Genomic DNA, 21679 nt, shown 5'->3' on the forward strand with positions numbered 1-21679 from the left:
TTAGATAGGAAGAGATAAAAAACACCAAAAATACGTAATTCATATTACGTCTTGTTTCACAGTTTGTCAGAAATCATTTCCTTTTGATACAAATTTTATCTCGTTACCCGTTACATGTTATATTGTCATGCTGAAGCTAATAAGGGAACATTTCGAAGTGTCAAATAAACTACGTTGATGAAACTTGGCCGTTGTGAAGGGGGGGCGGGGGGGGGGGGGAATAATACTATACGTATTTCTTTGTTTGTGTCTAAACTCACTTCTAATGGGTAAAACTGAGGCTGTTGCTAAGATATCGATATTTTTTCTAAATTGTACACTCCTGGAAATGGAAAAAAGAACACATTGACACCGGTGTGTCAGACCCACCATACTTGCTCCGGGCACTGCGAGAGGGCTGTACAAGCAATGATCACACGCACGGCACAGCGGACACACCAGGAACCGCGGTGTTGGCCGTCGAATGGCGCTAGCTGCGCAGCATTTGTGCACCGCCGCCGTCAGTGTCAGCCAGTTTGCCGTGGCGTACGGAGCTCCATCGCAGTCTTTAACACTGGTAGCATGCCGCGACAGCGTGGACGTGAACCGTATGTGCAGTTGACGGACTTTGAGCGAGGGCGTATAGTGGGCATGCGGGAGGCCGGGTGGACGTACCGCCGAATTGCTCAACACGTGGGGCGTGAGGTCTCCACAGTACATCGATGTTGTCGCCAGTGGTCGGTGGAAGGTGCACGTGCCCGTCGACCTGGGACCAGACCGCAGCGACGCACGGATGCACACCAAGACCGTAGGATCCTACGCAGTGCCGTAGGGGACCGCACCGCCACTTCCCAGCAAATTAGGGACACTGTTGCTCCTGGGGTATCGGCGAGGACCATTCGCAACCGTCTCCATGAAGCTGGGCTACGGTCCCGCACACCGTTAGGCCGTCTTCCGCTCACGCCCCAACATCGTGCAGCCCGCCTCCAGTGGTGTCGCGACAGGCGTGAATGGAGGGACGAATGGAGACGTGTCGTCTTCAGCGATGAGAGTCGCTTCTGCCTTGGTGCCATTGATGGTCGTATGCGTGTTTGGCGCCGTGCAGGTGAGCGCCACAATCAGGACTGCATACGACCGAGGCACACAGGGCCAACACCCGGCTTCATGGTGTGGGGAGCGATCTCCTACACTGGCCGTACACCACTGGTGATCGTCGAGGGGACACTGAATAGTGTACGGTACATCCAAACCGTCATCGAACCCATCGTTCTACCATTCCTAGACCGGCAAGGGAACTTGCTGTTCCAACAGGACAATGCACGTCCGCATGTATCCCGTGCCACCCAACGTGCTCTAGAAGGTGTAAGTCAACTACCCTGGCCAGCAAGATCTCCGGATGTGTCCCCCATTGAGCATGTTTGGGACTGGATGAAGCGGCGTCTCACGCGGTCTGCACGTCCAGCACGAACGCTGGTCCAACTGAGGCGCCAGGTGGAAATGGCATGGCAAGCCGTTCCACAGGACTACATCCAGCTTCTCTACGATCGTCTCCATGGGAGAATAACAGCCTGCATTGCTGTGAAAGGTGGATATACACTGTACTAGTGCCGACATTGTGCATGCTCTGTTGCCTGTGTCTATGTGCCTGTGGTTCTGTCAGTGTGATCATGTGATGTATCTGACCCCAGGAATGTGTCAATAAAGTTTCCCCTTCCTGGGACAATGAATTCACGGTGTTCTTATTTCAATTTCCAGGAGTGTATATATATATGTATCGGCGACATTTTGTTGCCCGATATATTGATAAATCGATACCACAATGACCATATCGAGTGCCAATATTTTTATTTTATTATTATTATTAGTCGTAGAGCTCCCAACATGGAAGACGCTAAGTAAAGATGGTTCACTTCTGGGGCTTCTTATTCTTCTTGTTTGCCCACCAGGTCTTCATTCTTTGCGAGAATTCAGCTTTTCTTTCTTCGCTCCATTTTGTTCCAGTTCTCGGCGCTTTTGTCTCTGGTTTGACCTCCCATTTGTCAACTTTAAGTTTGAAATTGTTTCTTTTGTTCATGTCTTCAGTAGTAATGTTGGCTAATTCCAGATCTTTCTTTACGTTTTTGATCCATTCTCCTCCATTAACAAGGGATGCTACGTATCTTACTATTTTTTTTGTAAGTCTGTGATCGGGAAGTCTCATTATGTAGCCATAGAATTTTAGACGCCTCTTCCTCATGTCTATCTCTATGTTAGAATATTCTTCAATTTTAGAATTTTTCTGTAATCTATACCCCTCTTTGGTCCATCTCGGTCCCAGAATTTTCCTAATGATTTTCCTTTCCTCTTTCTTCAGGTTTTCCATATCTGTTTTCCTTTTAAGTGTCAAGGTTTCGCTGGCATATAGCATTATTGGTTTAATTACCGACTTATAATGTTTAATTTTTGTATTTATAGATAGACATTTTTTATTGTAAATGTTTTGGACCAGTTGTGAGTATTTTTCAGAAATTATCTCTCCTAAATATTTAAAGTATGGTACCCTCTTAATTTCTCCATATTTGGTTTGTAACTTAGAAATTTCTAGACTTGTTGTTGTAAACACCGTTCTCTCAAAAGATATTTGTAGGCCAACTTTTCCTGCACACTCTTTTTATTTTATATTATATATTTTTTGCAATTTTCAGTAAATACTTGAAACTGTTCTTTTGAAATTGTAGTATAACTTAATTTATTTCAATTGCGTGAAGGAGTCTTACTACTTTTGAGCTTTCATCACGTCAAGTCTTTCTCCTTGACTATGCGAAGGAAGTATAGTCGGCACAAAGAGGTCCGATTGCACTTGGGCAGGGTGGGGGAGGGGTGGCGGCGTGAAAGGATTTCCGACATATCACACCAGTTGCGTTACACAACAATTTTAACGCAACTAGTGTGCTATTTCTTCACATCGGCATTCTTCAAAAACAGCTGAAGAAAATGATGAACAAAAATCTAAATGACAACATTCCTCTTTGCGGTTGGCGGAGACGTGTGACGGAAGTGCTGACGTAATCGGCGTTCGGTGCTACCAACAGAAACTGCAACGTTTAACTTCACCAAGCAATTTTGACACTTCAACTGCTAGGCCGCTGGTGTTTGAAGAAGAAAAAAAAAAGGGGGGGGGCGGAAGTCGACATGAAGTGTTCCGGACAAATCCGATATGCGACGAAACCGAACGACGGACCCATCGAACATCTTTTATTGTGCCACTTACCATAATTAGCAAAGTGATTGACAAGAGGGATAAGCAGGCTCCTGGCTTGTTGATGTACAGAATATCTAATAATAAATCAATACTTAAATATACAGCTCTAAAACCAGCAGTATATTTACAATGTGCAGCCGATATTTTTATAGGCCGGTAAGTCGATACGTTTTTCTTTGATATATCAATATACCGATATTGTCTTCAATGTATCGAATGACGATAATGATATTCTTTTAAATTTTGATATATCGGATTCCCGATATTTTTAAGAATATCAAAGGTCCTAGGTAAAACACACCCCGAAAGGTAATTTGGCATATTCGGTTTGGAGGGAATATCTTCTAAACGATGACATATAAAAAATGTTTATCATAAAAAAGTTGGTATGTAACTAGTGTTCTCTAAAACTGTATAATTTTGAAATTTTGCAAAATATCCCACCACAATTAATAAATTTTGAAAATGCAAGCTTTTCTTGCAATTACAGAAGCTTTCACGCTACATACATCCATATGTAATAAAGCTGGTTTCTGAAACACTACTTAGGAAAATAAGCTATACACAAAGTCCTTCCAACATCGAAAGCTGTGTACATCTCACGACTGTTTATCTGCCGCCGAGCCCTTTGGGACCACTACATGAACAAATTCCTTGTCTTCAGATACGATGCTCTATACGGTTCTTTCATACTGACAGCCCTAGGAATCTGACAACACAGATTTTTGTACCCCTTTCAAATATCTTTTGACCTGGTCGGACATTTGTTTATAGATTTTGATGGCATCAAAATGACATTTGGGTTTTCAGAAAGAGGTTCTCGAATTCTCGGTCCAAACTCACAATTAGTTTCTTTTAAACTATTAAAAGGCGGGTGGTCACTGTGGAAAAAACCGTTTTGATCATCACACCCAAGGACAAGAGACCTGTTCATCTGGTGATCCCAAAGCACTCGACGGCACAAGCACAAGCGTGGTACGTATACAGCTTCCGACGTTGGGAGACCGTTGCGGGAATATTTCCAGATCTTGTTCTGTTGAATGATTATGATGTCAATCTCCACTTGAGAAACCATATAATTAAGCTGCAGCCACTAGTACATAATCAGTTCTTTTCGCCACGGCTTACCAAAGTACTATCTCAGACATTTAGAAAGAAAATCGCATTGAGGAAGGGACAGCTCCTGACAAAAAAAAAGTCCATTTTTCTGCGACTTGTGGTGTCAAAGTAAACAGATTTTGAAGAATTCATTGTGGCACTGAAAGAATTACAGGAACAGTTTTCTAAATGGTTTTAGGGCACTATTAATTTCATGATAGAATATATCTGCCTGTGCAAATGGGCCTGTTAGATCTGCACTGTAATTTCTGTTGAAAAGACAAATTCCTTTACATTCAAACTGTGCAGGCGGTATGGGAAGTTTTCTTTGGGAAGAATTTCTACGTCACCGTAATGAGGCTGCAAAAGTGATATGAATGTTTAGATCAAGAAATGGGTATGACAGGCTTTATGAAAATAAATGTCACGATTAAGTGGTAGCCTGTGCGATGAAAGTCTAAAAAACTGTGGCTCTATCCGTGAGCCAGATATGAATTTTATCATTTCTTCAGCGGAATAAAAATAACTGCTTCATAGTGAAAAATTGTTTCGTTTGTTATTTGTGAAACAACGCCACATGCAAGCCGCGTCATGTTTCTTGCACAACTGAATAGCCGTATAATACGACGCGTTGTTGTTTCCCCTCCTTCCCGCTGAGACAGTGAAACATCACAGAGGAGGAACTATGCATCCAGATGAGAGAGATTCTCACAAGTGTAAGAGCTCCGCACGCAGGCAGAGTTCTTGGCCATTCGTGGTTTACAATGTATCATAGTGGTATAGGGGAAGCCTAGACGAACAATTTCATGTGGACACTTGTGGTCTACCACACCAGGTAATTAACTCAGATTGGCCTACAAAAGCCTCTTAAGCTACAGTGCATGTTCGGCGAAGGAGATTCCGGCTAAAATCGTTGTTGAATTTTAAAAAGTCCCTGTTCTTGCACTTGGGAACTGTAAAAGTGATGTTCGTGTAACGTACGAAACCTATGTCTCTCAAGTGCCTGTCAAACAGTGAGGTGACGTAAGTCATGAGATGGTGATATGCAAACATACAGAAGGTGGTAGTATGGCATGCACAATGTATAAAAGGGCAGCGCGCTGGCGGAGTTGTCATTTGTACTCAGGTGATTTACGTGAAAAGGTTTCCTACGTGATATGGCCGCACGAAGGGAATTAACAGACTCTGAAGGCGGAATGGTATTTCGAGCTAGACACATGGGACATTCCATGTCGGAAATACGAGTGTTGGAACGTAAAAAGTGGCAACTATTTACTCATAACCGATACAAAGGAGTTACATGTTTGCACCTGTTACTGTCCTTCAAAGCAGACACCTTGCCAGTGATGTGGAAGGCGTAGTATACCGTTAGCAGAGCCTATTCTGTTGATGGTGCGAATGGAGCGATCTACTGGCCTGTCGAATCTCTGGAACAATTCTGAAGCGAATGCCACGAACTGGTTCCATCGTCTTCGGAATCAAATCAAAGTCACCATCACCTGCGACCGGCTTCGCGAAAGAAGAGGCGACACTTTCTGCGCAACCCACCCATCATTATGCACGACAATGCGCGGGCGCATACAACGCAAGCTGTGGCTGCTCTGTTGGGTCGATGGGACTGGGAAGTACTGTACGATCCACTATACTCCCCGGACTTAAGTCCTTGTGAGTTTGATTTGATTCCGAAGATAGAAGGAACCACTTCGTGGCATTCGCTTCAGAACCGATCGAGAGATTAGCGAGCGAGGTGGCGCAGTGATTAGCACACTGGACTCGCATTCGGGAGGACGACGGTTCAATCCCACGCCCGACCATCCTGATTTAGGTATTCCGTGATTTTCCTAAATCACTTCACTTCAGGCAACTGCCGGTATGGTTCCTTTGAAAGGGCACGGCCGACTTCCTTCTCCGTCCTACCCGAATCCGATGAGACCGATAACCTCGCAGTTTGGGCTCTTTCCCCAAATCAACCAACCGTTCCAGAGATTCGACAGGCAGTAGACCGCTCCATTCGCACCGTCAACAGAACAGACTCTGCTAACGGTATACTACGCCTTCCACATCGCTGGCAGCGGGTTCTACACAACGGTGGTGACTACTTTCATTATTCTAGATACACAGTGTCAAGAGTGTGCCGGGAATACCAAATTTCGGGTATTACCTTTCACCACGGACAATGCAGTGGCCGACGACCTTCTCTTAACGACCGAAAGCTGTGGCGTTAACATAAAGTTGTCAGCGCTAACAGACAAGCAACATTGGGCGAAATAAATGCAGAAATCGACCTGGGACGCAGGACGAACGTATCAGTTACGACAGTGCGGCGAAATTTGGCATTAATGGGCCATGGCAGCAGATGACCGACGGAAGTGCCTTTGATAACGGCACAACATAGCCTGAAGTGTCTCTCCTGGGTTGGTTCAAATGGCTCTGAGCACTATGGGACTTAACATCTATGATCATCAGTCCCCTAGAAGTTAGAACTACTTAAACCTAACTAACCTAAGGACATCACACAACACCCAGTCATCACGAGGCAGAGAAAATCCCTGACCCCGCCGGGAATCGAATCCGGGAACCCGGGCGCGGGAAGCGAGAACGCTACCGCACGACCACGAGCTGCGGACCGTCTCTCCTGGACTCGTGACCATATCTGTTGGACTCTATATGACTGTAAAACCGTGGTCCGGTAAGATGAGTCCCGATTTCAGTTGGTAAGAGGTGATGGTAAGGTTCGAGTGTGGCACAAACACAACGAAGCCATGGATCCAAAGTGTAAAAAATGGCTCGAAGCACTATGGGACTTAACATCTGAGGTCATCAGTCCCCTAGACTTAGAACTACTTAAGCCTAACTAACCTACGAACAGCACACTCATCCATGCCCGAGGCAGGATTCAAACCTGCGACCGTAGCAGCAGCGCCGTTCCAGACTGAAGCGACTAGAACCGCTCGGCGACAACGGCCGGCTCCAAAGTGTCAACAAGGTTCTGTGTGGGCAGTGTTTACAAGGGATGGACAGAGTCCTGTCGTCCAACTGAACCGATCACTGAGTGGAAATGGATATGATCGGCTACTTGGAGACTATTTGCAGCCATTCATGGATTTAATGTTCCGGAACAAAGAAGGAATCTTTAGGGATGACAATACGCCATGTCACCGGGCTACAATTGTTCGCGAGACGTTCGAAGCACATTCTGGGCAATTCGAGTGAATGATCTGGCCACCCAGATCGATATGAATCCCATCAAACATTTATGGGGCATAATCGGAAGGTCAGTTCGTGCAGAAAATCCTGCACCTACAAAACTTTCGCAATTATGGACGGCCCTACGGGCATCATGGCTGAATATTTCTGCAGAGGACTTCCAAGAACTAGTTGAGCCCATGACACGTCGAGTTGCTGCACTATGCTGGGCAAAAAGAGTTCCGATACGATATTAGGAGGTATCCCATGACTTTTGTCACCTCAGTATAAATAGTGGGTCGAAGTTGGTCCACTAGACGGAAGACGAAGGGATGTACAAGTGTAGTACGTCGGCGATACGACAACCCGACATGTGATGTAGATATTCCCTAAGTTCGGCACATGTCGGACTGGTGGTCCACGGTGCAAGACCCTCCGTTTACGTGACTGTGTGTACGCTTGTCCGTATCTAGTAATTATTACAGATTTGTCAGGAGTTTTTAGTGCAGCCTGTAGTGTTTTGGAGACAGCTGCAGACACGATCGTGGTGTTGCAGGCACGGGCGCGCGCTCGGCCACCGGCGCAGCAGCAGCAGCAGCAGCAGCAGCAGCACTCCGGCTCGGTGGTGGTGACGCGGTCGTCGACGCCGCCGCCGCCGTCGTGGCGCCGCCACCCGCCGCTTATCCTGGCGACGACGCCGGCCGAGCCGGCAGTGGTGGTGCGCTCGGCGTCGCGCCAGGACGGCGCCGTCGTCATCTCGTGGGACTCGCGCGCCGCCGATATCCCCGGCTTCCGAGTCGTCTACCGCCTGTTCGGCGACCGCGCCTTCAAGCAGGGCCCGCCGCTCGAGCTCAGCGAGCGCGAGTTCAAGATCAAGAACGTGCCGCCGCAGGTAGGTCGTGGCCACTCAGCGCCGCTGTACAACCATTTATCATCAGCCTTCTAGGTGCGGTCCACCACAGGTTCCTCTTCTCTGTGCCAACCTCTTCATGTCTCACAGTAACACTTGTACCCAACATCCTCAATTGTTTGTTCTTTACACACTATCTGATCAAAAGTATCCGCACACCTATATGTAACGCTGAACTGTCCACTGAATGTCACCAGATGTGGATCTGTCAGTATAAACGAAGGCGGGGGCTACAGTGTTGTCAGTAGAAAAACAGCTAACAGCAGAAGGCCTCAGTGACTTCGAACGTGGACTGGGCAACGGATGTCACCTGAGTAACAAATCCATCGGGGACAATGCTCGCAGCTCGTGGTCTAGTGGCTAGCGCTGCTGCCCCCAGACCATGGGGTCTTGGGTTCGACTGCCGGTCGGCTCGAGGATTTTCTCCACCCGGGGACTGGACGTTTGTGTTGTCGTCATTATCTCATCATCATTCGGGAAGTGCCGAGACTGAAAATGGAAATATTTACAACTTGTACGGGCGCTGATGACCAAGATGTTCACCACGCCCCACAAATCGACATCATCATCACCAGGGACATTTCAATTGAGTTCTTGAGAAACTGACCACGTCGACTGTGAGTGACGTGACTGTGAAGTGGAAAGGTGAAGGAAAACCACAGCTAAACCAGACAGACCTGATATACTGACGGAGACGGGTCATCAAGTTCATCCACGGTGTGTGATTTCCGTTTGTAACTGAGCCGACTACGGAAACGTTTCGTGTCTCACGTTACCGATAATATTTCCGCCTGCCGTTTCCACATTCCCGTCAATCGCACTCCCTCCGCGAAATACCCAAAAATGTCAGGTGTGAAAAGAATCGCATCCTGAGCGTTCCCTACAAACCAAATTATGCATATGGCTAGGTCATCCCTCGAGAAATCGAGGATCCCAAAGATTTTTGCCTGTTATCGACACTGATGCCGCTAAGATATCGGTCCCAATGATCCCAATACTTTCGAGAATGTTTTAATTTTACGTTTCAAACCGGTAACATGTAAATGAAATACTTTTTCGATCGATATAATTACAAATCAACAAATTTTCCAATTTTTTTGGTTTACTTGTACTGCAAAACCTTTTTTGCTGTCAGAATTTATGATTCCACGTCAAGGAGAACTTTTTAGTGAGTGGGTTTGGGGGTATCAAAATATGTGACATAGATGGCCGTATGTTTTGACTGCATTCGCTTAGAAGCTTCACGTTTCTACTCCACCAAGGAACTAAAAACTTCAGTATATGATAGAAATTTCAACTTGATGTGGCTACCAGTTTCGAAAAAGAGTTTTGAACAGTCGCACGAACACACACACACACACACACACACACACACACACACACACACACACACGGAGAGAGAGAGAGAGAGAGAGAGAGAGAGAGAGAGAGAGAGAGAAGGATAATAAAGTGATCGTATAATGGTTCCGTTTTTACAGACTGAGGTACGGAGCTGTAAAATTGAATGACATTAGCGGACGGAATCAGTCGTGAGTTCCAAAGTGTTACCAGGAGTCCAACGTGCACACCGACTGCGTGGGGCGTTAAATGATCGAGCAGCTCCCCGAAAGCCATACATTTCTGTAGCCAGTGTTAACTGGCCCTGAGGTAGTGTAAAGAGGGACGCCACAACACAGTCGACGTCGGGAAACGGGTTGCCCGGAGCGGTGAACTGCGCTACACCTTGTGGCAATCAGATACAACGGTTTGAGTTTGCTGAATGTTCAGAGAACGTTACCTGCCATCACGCGTGATGAGATAACGTTTGGTTTGTGGGGCGCTCAACTGCGCGATTATCAGCCCCGTACAAATGCTTAACCTTTGCTCAGTCCAATCTCGTCACTTTCATGAATGATGATGAAATGATGAGAACACCACCAACACCCAGTCATCTCGAGGCAGGTGAAAATCCCTGACCCCGCCAGGAATCGAACCCGGGACGCCGTGCAAGACCACGAGCTATGGACTATCATGCGTGATGGCACCAATGAACTACGGAGGATGTCTTCCGTCGTTAGACTGTGGTCCCCTTATTGCGTTCACGAAAATGCTAAATGCTGAAGGATATGAACACATTTTACAGCATTGCGTACTTTTTACAGTGGAGGAACAGGTCGGAGAAGGTGATGGTTCGTATCACCATGACGATGCACCGTCTCATAAAGCAGCATCTGTGAGACAATGGTTTGTGGATAACATTATTCCTGAAACGAATTGGTCTGCCCAGGGTCGTGACGTGTACCCAATGTAACACCACTGGGATCAGACAGAACATCCCAGTGTTCAACATCCTTATCTTCTCTGGTTTTGGCACTTTACGATTAACGGGTTGCCATTCCTCCACAAACATTCACACACCCTCACTGACAGTGTCTCCAGCGCTGTTCAAGATCTCATAAAGGCGAAGGATGGACATGACTCATATTAATGACCACTAATAAGGGTCCCTAACACTTTTGATCCGGTAGTGTATTGCAATCTCTACCTTTCCCTACAGCTTTTATCCACTACAGCTCCTCCTAGCACCATGATGTCTCAACACACGTCCCATCATTCTGTCCTTCCTTTCTGTCAATGTTGTCCACATGTTCCGCTCGTTCCATTTCTCCGAAGAATGTCCTCTGCTCTAATCAATCCGCTTAATTTTCAACATCCTTCTACAATATCACATCTCAAATGTTTCGATTCTCTTATTTTCCGACTTCCCCACAGCCCTTGATTCATTTTCATACAACGCAGTGCTCCAAGCAATTCCCCAAATTAAGGCCAAATATCTGTTACTTATAGTAGACTCCTTTTGGCGACTAATGCCCTCTTTATTGTGCTAGTCTACTGTTTGTGTCCATCTTGTCGTGTTTGCCATGTGCTATTTTGGTTCCAACTTAGTACAAGTCCTTCACATTTACTCCTGTTCATTTGACCTTAAGTTTACCGCTAATCTCATTTCGACGAATCCTCATTACTTTCGTCTTTCTTCGGTTTACTCCCAATTCATACTGTGTGCTTGTTATAATGTTCATTCCATCAACAGGTCCTGCAATTTTTCGTCGTTTTAACCGAGAATCTTAACACTTCCAACTAAATTTTCATCCCACTCCTCATTCTGTTTTTTATTTCCATCATTGCTTCTTCGACGTATAAACTGAATAGTAGAGCTGAAAGATTACATCCATGTCTTACGTAATTTCTGCCCGAGCATTTCGTTCTTGGTCTTAGATTTTTATGGTTCCATCTTGGTCCTTGCACGTAAAGTATATTACCCATCTTTCCTTACAGCTTTTACCTATTTTCCTGACAATTTAGAGCACCTTGCATAAGTTTACAATGTCCAATGCTTTTTCTCATTCGACAAATCCTATTAACATGTCTCAATTTTTGTTGCCTCCATTTTCAAGCGAAATGTCAGAACTGCGTTCTGGTGCCTTTACCTTTCCACACACAAACTTATCGTCGTCTTGTACACTCCAGTTACCTACACAAATTTACTTCAGATAAAAAGACTACAATCACCACTTGATGACGTAACATTCTTCGTAACCCTTGCTATCTATATCATTCGGCTGTAACTCAATACAGATGACTCATTTGAACCTATCGATACGCGGCTTCCACATTGCCATTTGATGATGCTGTCTCTTAATAAATTACTTTCATTTCTTCTTTTAATACCCATCACATTTCTGATAGCTTTATTTACTGTACTACATATTTACGAGAAATGCTTTCGTTGCTTTAGAGTTTTATTTCCTATACTTCATTTTTATCTAGTTGCCTTTTGAATTTTCTCTGGGCATGGTTGTTTAGGCCATGAGTTAAAATTGTCAACTGATGTCCTTTTTTTGACTCTGCAACTCTAATGCATGTAACTGCCAATAAATTCTGTCTTCAAAGACTTTTTATTGTTTCTATTGTATTTTCTATATTCAAAGTAAACAAATATGGAAAGATGGAGCACGCCTGTTGGACACCTGTCCTTATTACAACCTCTCTCTCTCTCTCTCTCTCTCTCTCTCTCTCTCTCTCTCTCTCCCTCCCTCCAAGAATGTTGATTTGGCGACTATGATTTACGCATAAATTCTGAGTCAGTTTGTACCAACGCTATTTATGTCTCCCAGTCCAAAACAACCTACACAAATAATGTAAATGACTACATTTTCGCCATGGACAGCACTATTTACTTTATTTTCCGTAACTGCAATTTCTGCAACCAATAATAACTACTAAATTTGGGAAATTTCACAGGCAATAGATACATGTGTTCCACAGTACTCGCACTAAATAATCTGGATTGATAATTGAGCAAACTTACTGACATGCTAAAAAGACACCAGTTGTCAACGTTAAAATAAAAAGAGAAAAGGGTATGAATTTGGAGTCCACATTAAACTGAAGGCCCCCCCACAACTAGCTGGGTAAGTCAGTTCAAAGGTAGGAGGACGACACCGGCAGGCCATCTCCAGCAGGACAATGGCCAGTAAAACACTGCTGCGTTCAAACCAACTTTCAGGTTGGTGATGGAATTTTTTTGGGGTGATCCTAAAGAGTGTTTCTTAACCACTATGCCTCCTCATTCGATAGTCTGTATATGTGCAGCCGTACAGCTGAGAACTTCTGAGAAGAGCAGGGCCTCAAGCAACAGCAATTGACTCTGTTCTTTGGCGGGTCGGTTATGTACCATCTAGAATGAAGGACTATGTTTTGGTTCACAACGCCCTCATCCCCCTCACCGTCCCCGCTTTTGAGAGAACAATCCCTAAAGTTCATCCTTATATGCAATCGACTCAAAATTGACGAGAGCGATAGAAAATTGAAGATTTCTCATCATCATACATGAGGTCTGCAAACGCATTTTTCCTAGAAATCGAGAGGTTTTACGACTGCCACTTATCTACCCGTTAGGTTAACGCCCTTCAACAAAAGTGGCATTGGCCGATTGATCAAGGCAACTGGCTATGGAGAGAGAGGACTTGTGTCGGATTCCTACACGTATCCTGCAGCCTTTTTTTTTTTTTTTTTTTTCAAAAGTAGTTTTCTCTGTCTCGAAATTTGTGGAGATATAAGGGTTAATAAGGTGAAATAACCAGTAATGAATACAGCGAGATAGGTAAATACATTTGCCAAACAACTTGTACTAGTCAAGAATTCAAATTTTAATTCTTGTTTCATGAAAACCACTTCGAGAAGGGTTGCTCCGAATTCTTCACGAGAGACTACGGACAGCTCTATTTCGAGGTTTTATAACTGGAAATCGCTTCCAGAAACGCAGTGGCACTTATTTATTTTTCGGGAATTACACTCCTGGAAATGGAAAAAAGAACACATTGACACCGGTGTGTCAGACCCACCATACTTGCTCCGGACACTGCGAGAGGGCTGTACAAGCAATGATCACACGCACGGCACAGCGGACACACCAGGAACCGCGGTGTTGGCCGTCGAATGGCGCTAGCTGCGCAGCATTTGTGCACCGCCGCCGTCAGTGTCAGCCAGTTTGCCGTGGCATACGGAGCTCCATCGCAGTCTTTAACACTGGTAGCATGCCGCGACAGCGTGGGCGTGAACCGTAGTTGACGGACTTTGAGCGAGGGCGTACAGTGGGCATGCGGGAGGCCGGGTGGACGTACCGCCGAATTGCTCAACACGTGGGGCGTGAGGTCTCAACAGTACATCGATGTTGTCGCCAGTGGTCGGCGGAAGGTGCACGTGCCCGTCGACCTGGGACCGGACCGCAGCGACGCACGGATGCACGCCAAGACCGTAGGATCCTACGCAGTGCCGTAGGGGACCGCACCGCCACTTCCCAGCAAATTAGGGACACTGTTGCTTCTGGGGTATCGGCGAGGACCATTCGCAACCGTCTCCATGAAGCTGGGCTACGGTCCCGCACACCGTTAGGCCGTCTTCCGCTCACGCCCCAACATTGTGCAGCACGCCTCCAGTGGTGTCGCGACAGGCGTGAATGGAGGGACGAATGGAGACGTGTCGTCTTCAGCGATGAGAGTCGCTTCTGCCTTGGTGCCAATGATGGTCGTATGCGTGTTTGGCGCCGTGCAGGTGAGCGCCACAATCAGGACTGCATACGACCGAGGCACACAGGGCCAACACCCGGCATCATGGTGTGGGGAGCGATCTCCTACACTGGCCGTACACCACTGGTGATCGTCGAGGGGACACTGAATAGTGCACGGTACATCCAAACCGTCATCGAACCCATCGTTCTACCATTCCTAGACCGGCAAGGGAACTTGCTGTTCCAACAGGACAATGCACGTCCGCATGTATCCCGTGCCACCCAACGTGCTCTAGAAGGTGTAAGTCAACTACCCTGGCCAGCAAGATCTCCGGATCTGTCCCCCATTGAGCATGTTTTGGACTGGATGAAGCGTCGTCTCACGCGGTCTGCACGTCCAGCACGAACGCTGGTCCAACTGAGGCGCCAGGTGGAAATGGCATGGCAAGCCGTTCCACAGGACTACATCCAGCATCTCTACGATCGTCTCCATGGGAGAATAGCAGCCTGCATTGCTGCGAAAGGTGGATATACACTGTACTAGTGCCGACATTGTGCATGCTCTGTTGCCTGTGTCTATGTGCCTGTGGTTCTGTCAGTGTGATCATGTGATGTATCTGACCCCAGGAATGTGTCAATAAAGTTTCCCCTTCCTGGGACAATGAATTCACGGTGTTCTTATTTCAATTTCCAGGAGTGTATTTTTGATGCGTATCACGTATTCGATGAAATCACATGAAAAATCAATGCTCAAGGATCCTTACTGCGTTTGCAAGGTTGTGCAACTCTCGCTGTTTTCAGAAGCGAATTGTAATTATGAAACCTCGAAATAACGCTGTCAATGGTTCCTTGGAATTGTTTGGAAAGAACAAGGATTAAAATTCCTATTTTTCACTAATCCGGGTTGTTTGAGAAACGTTATGTATCTACCTTGTTATGGTTCCTTAGTGATTCGTTCACCTTACTAACCTTCCAGAGTCCACGGAGAAAAATAAATAACGCTGCAGAATACATGTAGGAATGAACACACATAGGAATCCAACACAGGTCTTCTGCTCCCCAGCCAGTTGCCTTGATCACTTGACCAGTGCCGCTTTCGTAGAAGAGCTATAACCTTACAGGTAGGCCTACGTAAGCGACTGTCGTAAAAGTTTTTTTCCAGATTTTGTTGACTTCATTTGAGATGATAAAAAATGCTCAGTTTTCCATTATCAATCGATTCCGACGATTGAGAGACACGAACTTCGTGCGTTGTTTTCTCTAATACGTGGGGTAGTGAGCCACCTTGAAGACTTCCATTTCACGTGGTACATACGCTACCAGGCAAACATGAGCCGAATCGCTGGGCCCCGTCCGAGGCCTTCCCCTTGTGAGTACGAGTCGAAAAAGCAGCACTGACGAGGACGGCGTGTGTGCCGGTGGCCGCTCTGTGCAGGAGTGTATCGTGGTGTGCGTGGTGTCGCTGTCTGACGTCACGGTGACTCCGGAGACGGTACCGGCGGCGCAGTGCCGGGAGGTGCGCACGGCGGCGGCGGGCGCGTTGCCGGGCAACATGGACAAGATCACGATCGCGGCGAGCGCCGCCATCTGCGCCACAGTGGTCGTGGCACTGGTCGTGTTCGTGGCGGCGTCGCGGCGGCGCTCGCGCCAGCTGCGCACGCTGCACGGCGGCAAGGCGGCCGGCCGGCCCGCGTCGCCGCAGTTGCCGCACCCGCCGCTCTCCTCGCTGGCGGCGCTCGCGTCGCCCGCCGCCGCGCCACCGGTCTTCGGCCACAAGGAGTGGGACCAGGGGTCCGTTTACAGCGGCCGTAGCATCCCGCGCCCGCGCGCCTACCACCTCGACCGCCAAGGTGAGTCCGCAGCTCCGGCAGTTGTGATGCATTTTTTAAAAGCTTTTTCTTTGCTGCTGTCATCTCACGAAATGGACAGTGTAACGGTACTTTGACTACCGCGCCTCCGCCAGTACAAAGATATGATTTACGATCGCGCATGCAGAAGAGCGCTGCGCCAGTGACAGATTTTTATAAATAATTTTGATCTTTTTTTTTTACGTTTGCGTAGGTGTTTGTTTTAACAACTAGTTTATTACTCTCTTGTCTTCATACATTCAAGACGTGTATTTTTCGGCGCTATGTTAAATATCCCCCCCATGAACCATGGACCTTGCCGTTGGTGGGGAGGCTTGCGTGCCTCAGGGATACAGATAGCCGTACCGTAGGTGCAACCACAACGGAGGGGTATCTGTTGAGAGGCCAGACAAACGTGTGGTTCCTGAAGAGGGGCAGCAGCCTTTTCAGTAGTTGCAAGGGCAACAGTCTGGATGATTGACTGATCTGGCCTTGTAACAATAACCAAAACGGCCTTGCTGTGGTGGTACTGCGAACGGCTGAAAGCAAGGGGAAACTACGGCCGTAATTTTTCCCGAGGGCATGCAGCTTTACTGTATGATTACATGATGATGGCGTCCTCTTGGGTAAAATATTCCGGAGGTAAAATAGTCCCCCATTCGGATCTCCGGGCGGGGACTACTCAAGAGGATGTCGTTATCAGGAGAAAGAAAACTGGCGTTCTACGGATCGAAGCGTGGAATGTCAGATCCCTTAATCGGGCAGGTAGGTTAGAAAATTTAAAAAAGCAGATTCAGAAGGATGTAGGTTGCAGTAGGTACTGGGAGATGAAAAAGCTTGCACAGGATAGAGTAGCATGGAGAGCTGCATCAAACCAGTCTCAGGACTGAAGACCACAACAACAACAACAGCAATGTTAAATATGCTTTTAAGTGGCAATTAAAACTATATAACGAAACGAAGTTATTTCAGTATTGATTCTCAATGGTTATCGCCAAATTTATAAATTAATCCTGACAGTGACAACTTCAAGAAATTTTCATCACACGGATAACAAGAGGACTAACGAACATTGAAAAAAAGGACATCCTACAATAAAATTAAGAAGTATTCCAGACGCAGCTACGAAGACTGTATTATAATAGATACTACGTTTCTGACAGAATTATAAGGTAAATTTCATCTTGTTTCTGATGCTATTTCCTTACAGTCGCTTTTTGTAGTGTTCCCGAATTCAAATGGCTCTGAGCACTATGGGACTTAACATCTGAGGTCATCAGTCCCCTAGAACTTAGAACTACTTAAACCTAACTAACCTAAGGACATCACACACATCCATGCCCGAGGCAGGATTCGAACCTGCGACCGTAGCGGTCGCGCGGTTCCAGACTGAAGCGCCTTTAACCGCGTGGCCACACTGGCCGGCTAGTGTTCCCGACCCGGTCTGCCATTCACGGTCAAATTACAGCACTATCTCAATCAGTAATACGAAGTCCGCCTTATATGTAACTTATTCCATCAAAATTCAAAACCCAATCAGATTTTCTATTTTGTATTTTCGCGGCAGAACCCCGAGGAAAGGAAACACTACAACAGACGCCGTTGTGGCAGGAACAACAATATTTCACTTGTTCTAGAAATGGTTCTCGGATGTCACGGTGAAATGCGCACATTTCAACGGCATAACTAACCGACGTACACTGTGCTGACGCGTAATAGAGAAACAATAGAAATTCGCAGCTAACCATAGAGGGTATCCACAAATGAATGTCCCAGTTGCAACAGCTTGTTACAAGAGTTTAATTTAGACTATTTACAACAAATGATACGTAAAATAGAGGGCAGACTAACCCTAGTTTACCTTACAAATGTTCTTTTTCTGCACCTTTAGTTATACGGCACAATTCAAACCTAGGATCCAAATCTGAAGCTCCACTTTGGTCATCAAGCCCGGAGTAATGGAAGCAGAACCCTTTTCAATCCTGTGCATCAACTCTGGCAAAGTGCCGGAACGTAGACACGATCTTTTATAAAGCCCCAAAGGAAAAGATCGCATGGCGTGAGGTCAGGTGATCGCGGACTGCAACGGAAAATAGCTCAGTCTTTCTGACCATTATGGCCAATCCAACGGTCAGCAACTTCGACCTTCAGTCACTCTCACACAAGAGATGCCAATGAGAATGGGCTCCATCTAGTTGGCAAATACAGTTAAGTTCAGCTTCACCTTCCAATTGGGAAAAGAGCAACTCAAGTAACATACCCAGGTAATAAACGTTTGTTAAATTAGCTTTAGCGAAAAAAAAAGATCAGTTCACATGACATTGGGATACAACTCAGAAAACGATTAATCTTGGGGAATCTCTTTGCTGTTGCATAGGTTCATTAGAATGTTCCCACCGCCAGATACGAACATTATGGGTGTTTACTGTGGTGTCACCACCAGACACGACACTTGCTAGGTGGTAGCCTTTAAATCGGCCGCGGTCCGTTAGTATACGTCGGACCCGCGTGTCGCCACTATCAGTGATTGCAGACCGAGCGCCGCCACACGGCAGGTCTAGAGAGACTTCCTAGCACTCGCCCCCAGTGGTACAACCGACTTTGCTAGCGATGGTTCACTGACAAAATACGCTCTCATTTGCCGAGACGATAGTTAGCATAGCCTTCTGCTACGTCATTTGCTACGACCTAGCAAGGCGCCATTACCAGTTACTATTGATACTGTAAAACATGTACCGTCAAGAGCGACGTTCACCATTTATGGATTAAAGTTAAGTATTCCACAGCTACGTCCTTTTTTGCTAAAGTCTAATTCCCTTGTCCTGTTCCAGACCTCACGCCAGCCTGCGTGAGCTAAAACGCATGCCTTTCGGCCTCCTCTCATACCGGTGTTGGCTCTCCTGCCAACCCACAACATTTACCTTCTCACTTAGACGAAAAGATTGAAAGCACAGGACAGTCACCTGGCTTTAAAGCATCGTATGCGCCAACTGTAACCCGATGGACACCACATATGTAAACGTATTGATAAGACCTTCTAGACTGACGTCTTTCGCAAATGAAATTCAAAACTTGTTTTTGGAACAGACTTCTAGCGACCACTAAGGTAAGGCGCTGTGAATGGTCTACATCCTATTCAATTTTGGCCATCCAGTGTTTTTCCTTTTACACACTCATCCGGTCATTTCGAACTGCGAATACTATTGGTAAATGGTTTTGCCACATGGGGGATTACATTTAAACTTTAAACGAAATGCACGTTAATCTGAAATTATCGATTTACTCTTACCAAACTGCAGAACACAGAACGCATTGCGCTGAAGTGGTCACCATTTTGCATACGTGCCGTACGTAGCGCTGCAAGCGAGAAAACAACAAAGCAGTACCCGTGCAAGCGCTTGTCTTAAACTGTTTTAGTTACTCTTTAATTGTGACCTTGAACCAATACACTACAATGCTTACGATGCTACGTGCGCGGTCACACTGTAGCAAACCTTGTCGGCTGAACGTAAAGACTTCGGCCGACAGTCAGTGAAATTGAATTCAGCCTGTTTTCTTCCGTAAAATCGGCTTAACATGTCCCAGACACGAAATATGGAGTGTGGGGGCTGATAAGTTTAGTCGCAGAAAAATGAGTTTGTGGCATCCTGAGGATGAAAATACCTTAATCGAGGTAAAATACGGAATCTATAGGCTGAAGTTGTAAGTTTATTGAAAACCGCAAGTAGGCAAAATCTTTATCCGAAATTTTAGGCGGAAATTATGACCTCCAAAAAAAAATAATAATAATTTGTTCACGTGATAATGTTGGCGTGTCTTATGTTTATAGTTACTGTTGTGGATCGTCTTTTTGGTTTCTGGTAGCTTGGCATTAGCTGTCTACAAATTATTATTATTCCTCCTTACTAACATTTTTATGCCAGTAGGGTGGTGATTCTGTTATATTCGTATGAAGTGGTTTGCGAATGTGGTGCACGATATGTACTTCAATTTTTCAGTGTTTCGGAGTATCTTATCCTGAACTTTATGCTACTCTTTAACACGTCATTGAAGGTTGACTGATGTACGTGTGCAAACGTAAAGAAATGTAGCGAAACAGAGTGTCCGTAATATTGCTTTTCAATGTCGCCACAAATCATCTGGAGTATGTGCAGAAGGGTTCTCCCGTCACAATGTATGTCCGTAACACTTGCCTTGTTATTTAGGTAACTGTGGACAGAGTGTACAGTACTCGTGATGTTCTTTTCGAGACAAGTATAGCTCATTCAGATGCATTCGGCCTCTTTCTTAACAGCAAAAGCTGCAATGCAGCACTTGTCTCCAAGCACACAGAAGCTTCGTGGTATCCACCCACCCTAAGAGATTAAAACCTACCTTACTTGATACAAAGAATAGATTGGAACCTAACCTAACTTAACCTCCTTGATCCCCACACAAAATTGACGACGGAGATCGGTCGAATGTGTCTGCACTGTAGGCCAATGTCAACGGGCGACATCTGGCGACGGCGTCTGATGCCCATTGTCGGGCAGCCTTAGACTTCTGGTACCCTCTACACCAGGGGCGGGCAAACGTTACACGCGGCTCATGAGCGCACAGCGCTGCACGTGTGCTGCTCGCTGAAATTGGGGAAGAGTACGGTGACATACCACACCACAGTGAAGTCCGCTGGCTTAGCCGCGGTAATGTACTAAAAACATTTTTTGAGCTGAGCGAATAAATCAGTTTTTAAAGGACAAAGGAAGGTACGATACCAAGTTAGAAGATCCAGAGTGAGTTGACGACCTTGCATTTTTAGTGGACATTACCGGACACATGGATACATTGAACACAAGTTTGCAAGGAGAAAATCAGCTAATATGTGAAATGGTTGAAAAGGTGCAAGCTTTCAGTAGCAAGCTTGAGCTGTGGGAACGACAGCTCTCGTCAGGGAACGCTGTGCATTTCCCTACTCTGTCTACTGTGCGAGAACAGAATTGCAAAGAATATGTTTCCGTACTTAGTGCAATAAAAGAGGAATTTCTCAAGCGATTTGGGGATATATCATACTTATCCCAAGTTTTTGAATGGTTCTCGAGACCATTTGCTGTTTCTGTAGATGATATTCATCCCAATTTGCAAATGAATTAATAGATCTACAGTGTAATTCTCGTCTGAGAGACAAATTCCTTTTGGCACGACGTGTAAGAGACTTTTATCACGACTTTCCACAGCAAGAGTTTCCTCGCCTCAAAATAATGGTTCAAATGGCTCAGAGCACTGTGGGACTCAACTTCTCAGGTCATCAGTCCCCTAGAACTTAGAACTAGTTAAACCTAACTAACCTAAGGACATCACACACATCTATGCCCGAGGCAGGATTCGAACCT

General features: G+C 46.0%; 2 protein-coding genes across 2 annotated transcripts in view; one reads left to right on the plus strand and one right to left on the minus strand.

The window, feature by feature from the left end:
* The window catches only part of LOC124775293 (rab3 GTPase-activating protein catalytic subunit), a gene marked incomplete at its 3' end in the record, with an annotated part of 470052 nt that overhangs the window by 347246 nt on the left and 101127 nt on the right, over window positions 1–21679 (minus strand). The window lies entirely within an intron of this gene.
* Window positions 1–21679, plus strand: part of LOC124776707 (TLR4 interactor with leucine rich repeats) — a 312067-nt gene that overhangs the window by 277225 nt on the left and 13163 nt on the right. Inside the window, exons 7-8 of the mRNA XM_047251818.1 lie at window positions 8061–8396; window positions 15899–16313. Coding sequence (XP_047107774.1) covers window positions 8061–8396; window positions 15899–16313 — 751 coding nt within the window. The remainder of the gene's footprint in view (window positions 1–8060; window positions 8397–15898; window positions 16314–21679) is intronic.

This window comes from Schistocerca piceifrons, chromosome 2 (genome assembly GCF_021461385.2).
Source record: "Schistocerca piceifrons isolate TAMUIC-IGC-003096 chromosome 2, iqSchPice1.1, whole genome shotgun sequence".
NCBI classification, from domain to species: Eukaryota; Metazoa; Arthropoda; class Insecta; order Orthoptera; family Acrididae; genus Schistocerca; species Schistocerca piceifrons.